At 39.4% G+C, this 8282-nt stretch overlaps 1 protein-coding gene and 1 long non-coding RNA gene across 4 annotated transcripts in view; one reads left to right on the forward strand and one right to left on the reverse strand.

The window, feature by feature from the left end:
• znrf1 (zinc and ring finger 1) overlaps positions 1–8276 on the reverse strand; it is a 274216-nt gene extending 265940 nt beyond the window's left edge. The window contains exons 1-2 of one of the 2 annotated variants that reach the window (XM_043707185.1): positions 7729–8276; positions 7–1982 (exon numbers count right to left, since the gene is read on the reverse strand). In XM_043707185.1, the coding sequence (XP_043563120.1) occupies positions 1795–1982; positions 7729–8197 (657 nt within the window). In that variant the 5' untranslated portion in view covers positions 8198–8276 and the 3' untranslated portion in view covers positions 7–1794. Of the gene's footprint in view, positions 1–6; positions 1983–7728 lie in introns of those variants that run through there. The other variant, XM_043707184.1, reaches the window with a different exon arrangement.
• The window catches only part of LOC122558513, an 11832-nt gene continuing 11275 nt past the window's right edge, over positions 7726–8282 (forward strand). Inside the window, exon 1 of one of the 2 annotated variants that reach the window (XR_006314170.1) lies at positions 7726–7807. This is a non-coding gene — a long non-coding RNA (uncharacterized LOC122558513). The remainder of the gene's footprint in view (positions 7808–8282) is intronic. The other variant, XR_006314171.1, reaches the window with a different exon arrangement.

Raw genomic sequence — 8282 nt, forward strand, 5'->3', positions numbered from 1 at the left:
GCTTTTGATGCTAACGATTGAAACAATGATAGCAAAGGACTTACAAATGATTCATTATTTACCATATGGTAAAGCTCATGGTTTTTAAAGTTATCAATTAAATTTATAAATGTAACTGTCCCAATCTTAACAGAGTTAGAGTTTGTGCAATATAACTTGCTTAAAAGTTCCTGACTCATGGAAGAGAAAATGAAGAAACAGAACAAAAAGTCAATAATGCTCCTATTCCTCTGGGGCTGCCTGCTATAACTAAAAATAGGTATCCTGCAAAATCTGGGAAGCGCTGGTGGCCATTGTCTCCTTCTCAGAGGAAAGATTGTGGCAGTGATTCTCCCATTGGTCTCCCAGTAGAGCCACAGAAGCCCCAAGAAAACAGCTGAAACATCACTAGAGGGTAGCAGCTGCACTCGAGCAGAACTGCACTTGGGGAAGTAATGCAGGATACTATAGAAACAGAGTAAAACATTAAATATAACCTCTTGTCTTCAAGGCTCCCTCACTGATATTGTCATCTAAACACCAATTCTAGTCATAACAATTTACATGGTATGCATACTGTGCAGATGTTAAAATAGCAAGTTCGGTACACAAATGGATTTAAATCCTTCAAGCCCAATGCAAAGACTTACATTTAATTATTCTGTAGTTTCTATTTTGAATTCAGGTAAATGGATTTTAGATTCATTTCCTAAACTTCAGTCATGTCCCAGGAGGACCTTTATCAATGCCCTAGAAGCAGTGCACTTTAATAACTTATTTCAGTGCTAATGGAGACTTCCCTTTGCATGACTCAATGGTACTGCCAATGTAAGGACTTTTTTTTTAAATCAGGTCAGGAAGGAACTGAGGCTGGGAATTGGTGAATTACCCACAAACTTTGATGTTAACAATGATAAAACGTACATTTCTACCAACTTCAGAAAATAAGAAAAAAAACAGAAGTGGAAGTTGAAAACTATGAGTAAAACAAACTATTAAAACATAGCTGTTATTGCAACTTTATCAAACTCACTTTTCATTCTTATTCCAATTAAAGAGGTTTTTAACCTAGAAAGTAACATTCATTTACATAAAGATGCAGAGTAAAATCTGTTTTATTTTGAAAAGTTAACATTTAGAAACACTCCTTTAACAATCAAAACTAAATTCTTTATTGTAAATAAATCGTAACTTCTGATCAGCAATGAGACATGACAAATATCACCAAATTAATGAGTGGCAGATTTTTAAAACTATATTAGTCAATATTTAAGGAAATAGTAAAATGTTATACTATGAAATGGTAAGTTCACTGTTAGCCACATACTTCTAAAAACTAAATTTTGTAACAGTTAACAGAAAAACTACAAATCCCGGATGATGATGAGAATGACAAAAATAAAAGAATCCAATTCTAAAATTAAAACTTGCACAACAAATCTAGTGTTCCACAAAAATCCAGATGGCAGGATTGAGTGTGCAAAGATTTAAGAGAAGCAGTTGTCAGACCCAAAGAAGTTCAGGTTCTGCCATCTGTGAAGCCATAAATTTACATTTTTCACCAGTCATTCAGCACTACTCCACAAAAGCCAGTATTATTCCTCAAGGATTATTCAACATTTCAAACATTTTACATTCAACATTCTAGACTATTAAAAATTATGAAGGTTTTTTCCAGTACTCCCTTAAATTGAATTTCAAGCTCAAGATTATAACTTCCATCATTATAAAAGTCACATAAAGGCCATGTGTAATGATTTGGAGATGCCGGTGTTGGACTGAGGTGCACCAAGTTAAAAATCACACAACACCAGGTTATAGTCCAACAGGTTTATTTGGAAGCACTAGCTTTCGGAGCGCCGCTCCTTCATCAGGTGGTTGTGGAGGGCACAATATTGTTCTAACCACAATGCAATGATAGTGGCTTCCTTTTACAGTCAGCTGCTTATTTTCCATGACAAATATTGACTTCCATTGCAACAAGCTTGAATATTTATAATTTCCTGCAAGGAATAATGTATCATGGTCATCCAGGTTGAATAAAGTTTATTTCACCGGAAATGTTGCAATCTCATGTTAATTCAGACATAATTAAAACACATTTCAGTCCACAGATCAACCCTTTTCCTTAAATTATAATTGTGAGCTAGAACCAACAAAATGTTTGCTTCAAAACAAAAACAATTGTAATCTTCAGACTCACCATTTCCTGTAACCAAGTGGTATATCCAATAAGTTTCTAAACAAAGAAGTAAAGCCAAGACCCACAAAGGTTGAAAAGTGTATCAGAGGGCAAAGTGAATTAAGAATTGGTAATGAAGAATTCATATTTACTCTGAATTTAACAATGATAAAAGCATCTGAAATTGGTTTACAGAGGTGCAACGGGCAGGTTTCACTCAATTTAATCTTGACAAGCCAAAATATAGGAAGAGCAGGGGAAATAACAAATTCTACAATTTTGAGGTACTGCAAAATAATTTGTTAAAGTAGAAGATGGTAATGGGAGCAGAGGTACAGGAGAGGATGTATAGAATAGTTTATAGTAGAAAAAATATCAGAGGAACAATACAGTTGATCAGAGGGTGAGAACATGCAAAAAGAGGGAACATGCATAGATAAAAACAGAAAAATTACTCTTGAAATAGAGAAAAATTCTATAGTTGAAAGGGGAAATGTCCATCAGTTGTCAAGCTTTTTCCTGTCTAGGCGTAAAAGTTATGGAGAAACCTTTCCAGCAAATATCTCTGCTCAGATTTTCAACAATTTAAAGGATTTACCTTGAGGGGGAGAACAATGAAATAGCATGAAAAAGAAAGTGAGTTTTGTGAACACAGCTTTGGTAAAGGAGGTCTGCAAGTTGCCTTTGAAATCATATTGGGCTGAGGACAAGCATATAAACAGTGTCAAAGCCATGAAATAGTAGTTGATGGTTCAACTTACAAAACTGAAAGCCTTTGCTTTCAATACAAAATTCAGTCTGCAGAACGTACATGTCTAATGCCTCTATTTGGCCTTAAACACATATTCCACTGTTCCCTACAATTCCAAATAATGCATTAATAAATTGCTCAGACCATCTTATATATGCCACTAGCAATTTAATTTTTCACGTCATATTAATTAATTTGGCAAATCAGTCAGAACGATTTTTTTTCAAGATGGGAGATTCACTGCAGGCAACTGTGACTTTACAGCATAAGTCACATCTATAATTGTTAACCTTAGGAATTTCCACTGTAGTTTTGTTCTTTCCTGGGTTATATTTTTTAAACTGTCCTATTAGTATTTATTTCCAATAACTTACAGTTCCAAAATCCTTCAAGCAAATTAAAAAGCAGGATTTTATAATGACCTCAAACTGTTCTTACAAACAAAAAGGCACATTCACTATTGCATTATGTTACAGCTCTATTAAAGAACACTACTTTCCATATTTCTTCCACTTATTAGGATGTCTTCCCAAATGACAAACACCTTAGCTCACAAGGCTTAAGAGTCAAAACTGGTAAACTTGTCCCAACAATCCCTAACAAAGCTGCAAATTTGCCTTCAATTTAATTTCACATTCCCTTTACAAGTGGCAACCACTTTGAACTAACTATCATATTCGACACTGAACCTCATGCAGCTGATAGTTGGATTCTAACTATACTCCTATACGAAGGTGTCTGTGCATGAATCACAAAAAATTGGTTTGCAGGTGCAGCAGGTAATTAATAAGGCAAATGGAATACAGTATTGTCCTTCATTGCAAGATGGATGAGGTTTAAAAATAGTGAGGTTATGCTGCAGCTGTGTAAGCTGGTGAGGCCACACCAGCAGTACTGTGTAGTTTTAGAGTCCTTACTTGAGAAAGGATGTACTAGCACTGGAGGGGGTGCAGAGGAGGTTCACTTGGTTGATTCCAGAGTTGGCTTATGAGGAGAGTTTGAGTAGACTGGGACTGTACTCATTGGAATTTAGAGGAATGAGGGGGAAATCTTACAGAAACATACAAACTTATGAAGGGAACAGATAAAATAGAAGCAGAGAGGCTGTTTCCATTGGCAAGTGAAACTAGAGCTAAGGGGCATTGCTTCAAAATAAGGGGGTGCAGATTTAGGACTGATTTGAGGAGGAACTTCTTCACCCAAGAGGTTGTGAATCTATGGAATTCCCTGCCCAGTGAAGCAGCTGAGGCTACCTCAGTGAATGTTTTTAAGACAAAGATAGATAGATTTTGAACAGTAAAGGAATTAAGGGTTATGATGAGCAGGCAGGCAAGTAGAACTGAGTCCATGAAGAGATCAGCCATGGTCTAACTGAATGGCAGAGGTGGTTTGATGAGCCAGATAAGTATTTACTGTGGAAAAGGACATGGAAGACAGAGTGCAGAGAAATAGATGGTGACATCTTGAAAAATGTCCATATTACAGAAGAGAAAGTGCTGGATGTCTTGAAATGTATAAAAATGGATAAATCCCCAGGACCTGATCATGTGTACCCTAGAATTGTGGGAAGTTAGGGAAGTGATTGCTGGGCCTCTTACTGAGATATTTGTATCATCAATAGTCACAGGTGAGGTGCCAGAAGACTGGAGGTTGGCTAAAGTGGTGCCACTGTTTAAGAAAGATGGTAAGGACAAGCCAGGGAACTATAGACCAGTCATCCTGACGTCGGTGGTGGGCAAGTTGTTGGAGGGAATCCTGAGGGACAGGATGCACATGTATTTGGAAATGCAAGAACTGATTAGGGATAGTCAACATGGCTTTGTGCATGGGAAATCATGTCTCATAAACTTGATTGAGTTTTTTGAAGAAGTTAAAAAAAAGGATTGATGAGGGCAGAATGGTGGACGTGATCTATATAGACTTTAGTAAGGCTTTTCATAGAGTCATAGAGATATACAGTATGGAAACAGACCCTTCGGTCCAAACCGTCCATGTCAACCAGACATCCCAACCGAATCTAGTCCCACCTGCCGGCACCCGGCCCATATCCCTCCAAATTTTTCCTATTCATATACCCATCCAAATGCGTCTTAAATGTCGCAATTGTACCAGCCTCCACCACTTCCTCTGGCAGCTCATTCCATACACGTACCACCCTCTGCATGAAAAGGTTGCCCCTTAGGTCTCTTTTATATCTTTCCCCTCTTACCCTAAACCTATGCCTTCTAGTTCTGGACTCCCCGACCCAGGGAAAAGACTTTGCCTATTTACCCTATCCATGCCCCTCATAATTTTGTAAACCTCTATAACGTCACCCCTCAGCCTCCGACACTCCAGGGAAAACAGCCCCAGCCTGTACAGCCTCTTCCTAAAGCTCAAATCCTCCAACCCTGGCAACATCCTTGTAAATCTTGTATAAACCATTGCCTGATTTGTTGCAACATGCAGGTCTCAACTCCAAGTTAGGCTGCTTGGCCGTAGATGACCAAGCTAAGCAAAGTTAAGCTACAGCTTAAATGTTTTTTCTTTATTTTGAAAGGCATTCAAACAAAACACTGTCCTCAAATTATCAAGATTATTTACTGGTCAACTTCAACAGCATTGCCAAATAAAACAAAGTACTGTCCAAAAATTATTCCCAAAAGACAGATCATTTCTCCATTTCCTACTCAGAGGATAAACTATGAAATATACATCTGATCTGAAGATTTACAAAACACTTTCTAAATCACTTTTCCAACAAAGCCGACATTTCATTTGCCTTACTGCTGGAATAAATAAAGCCATTGTTTTTGGCTGCCTTCAGTACCTTCATGGGTTTGGTCTCAACCTAACTGCCTTTTTCCATTCCAGCTCAATCTAACAAGGAGAAGTACCAGTGGCATACTACTTGATTCGAACATAGCTTCTTTATAAAGGTGCACTTTGTTTCCAAGACCACTTTTTGCACCTTTCTACAGCATGCCTAGTTCCAACTTTAAATTTGCTCTACTGCTATCAAAACCCTGTTCCATCACCTCACAATGTATCTTTACAACCATCTTCCTGATCAGTACTCCCATCTCAACTTTCTACAATTTTAACTCATTCAATACTTGACACCCATTCTCATCATCACCATGTCACACAGTAACATTATGTCATGCTCTCCAAAGTTTCAGTGACATTCTGTCTTCCAATAAGTTATCATTTCTCATACTTACTTTCACATCTCTAATTGACTTTCATCACCTTCTCACGGTGATTTCATCCAAGCACCCTTAACTCCTCAGAGATTTAGTCTAGCCTTTGTTCTGCTTTGTCTCCAAGTCAGTCAACCTGATCCTCTGCAACTTCCTGCCTACTTCTCCACAACTCCTATTTTCTCACTTTCCTACTTTCAAAATCGATACCTTCTGACCACTTTTCAACCCATTTGTGTTAACCATCTGATTTTTTTTCATCCATGTATAAAGGGTCCTCTCACCTCTCCAACCCATGAAGAGTGCTGCACAAATACACTGCTGCTTCCAATAACGTTGAGTAACAAGCAACGTTTACATAACATATTGTCCCTTACCTCAAACAGAATTATCATTTTACTGATAAAAGATTTATTCTAAAGTCTACTTGTCAGAACACAACAAAGGGCCAAAGGAAGGAAAATGTTTTCCCTTTTGTACAGATGGGAGAAATTTGCATTAATCCAATTTGTTTTTGGATTATTTGCAACTTTGAGTATTTATCCCATCAGAAATCTTGCTTGTTGGCTTCAAGAGACTAATAATGCTGTTTATTCATTGAGGATTGAGAGCATTTATAGGTTCTGGTTTTCTGAATGGCAAAAACCCAGTATTAGAAAGGTTAGCAGTGCTAACATCTTTCTCCTATAGCTCCAACTTTAAAAAATTGAGTTGTTGTAATTAAACTTTGTGTAAACAATAATTTTGATTTAATTATAAATACGTGGCATTAATGAACAATAAAAATTTCATTGAACTTGTTAAAGGCTTTGCTAGTGGGGGAGCTTAAAAAGGCAGAGGAAATCAAAAATCTTATAGGACTCAAGATTTAAGAGAATTAACTATTTAAAACTGAATGAACTATTTTTTTAAGTACTGGCAAACAAGTGACAATACTGTTAATATTAACAATAATCAAGGGTAGCTTTGATAGCCCTATTCTGATAAAACCAGAACACTAGTTATTAATGATGCACTGTATATTACCCAATAAGGAGGGAGCACTGGGACAGCCATGTTAGCTTTCTTCTATCCTGAAATATATGATTCTATAGCATCAATTATAATATGTATAATGCAGTTGAGGGTTGTTACTATTATGTACTAATACTGTAACTAATAGCAATAAAACAAAAGAATTACTAAAAAATGCTAATAGCTAAGTACTGCAATATTTTAAATTTGTGACAAATAATAAACCATCATAATAAGTATTAATATATTGACAGTTGCTGTCACAAATTACTGATGAGTTACCCGGCAAACAAAAAAAACCGTTGATAAACCAACAGACAACCAACGACTTCTGACAACCAAGTGGTGCAAGCGATTGTGATAGCTTTTTGCCTCCCACACATTGATAAAAATGATAAGCGAAGGAAATTTGACATGATATTAACGGATGGTGGGGAAGAAATGACCAGATATTAATTAGCCCTTGGGGGGGGGGCAGCACGAGTGGTTAATTGGGTAGGTTATTAATGGGACTGGTCATTAATTGATGCGGGCTGGTTGCAGGATGAGGTAGGTTAATGGTTAGTTATCTATTGGGTCTGGTTAGTGTTTGGTGCTGGTTAATGTGTAGCCCCACTCACCGCTGTGTGTGTTGAACCAGCGTGGCGCCGCCAGGTGAAGCGGCAGCGAGTCGGACAGCGAGGCCGCCCTCGAGCCCAGGTACAGCTGCAGCTCCCGGGGGCCCGGGCCTCCTCCTCCACCACCTCCCGTCTCCTGGTAACCGTTACCGGCCGAGTCAGGCCCTCCTCCACCACCACCGTTACTGTGCTCGACACCATCGGCCGCCCTGCCGCCGCCGCCTCCTCCGGCCCGGCTCCCTCCTCCACCGTACAGCCCGAAGGCGTGAGCCGGTTCCATCGCGGCCACGCTGCTGACCGAGCGAGTCCTGAGCCCCATGGCGGGGCCTCCTCCTCCGCCGCCACCACCACCACCTCCGGCGGCGGGAGCCCGGTAATGGCCGTAGTGAGCGGCGTGCACGGCGCTGTCGTCGCTCGAGACGCCGGGGAAAGCGGTCCGGGAGCGGGCCGCCGTGCTCTGCTTCCCTCCCATGGGCGGCCGGGCAGCATCAACAACCCTCCCCTGGAGGGTGAGGGGGGGGGGGGGCGGTGTCTGAGGGAAAGGGGAGGGGGTGGGG

Source organism: Chiloscyllium plagiosum, chromosome 17 (genome assembly GCF_004010195.1).
Source record: "Chiloscyllium plagiosum isolate BGI_BamShark_2017 chromosome 17, ASM401019v2, whole genome shotgun sequence".
Taxonomy (NCBI): domain Eukaryota; kingdom Metazoa; phylum Chordata; class Chondrichthyes; order Orectolobiformes; family Hemiscylliidae; genus Chiloscyllium; species Chiloscyllium plagiosum.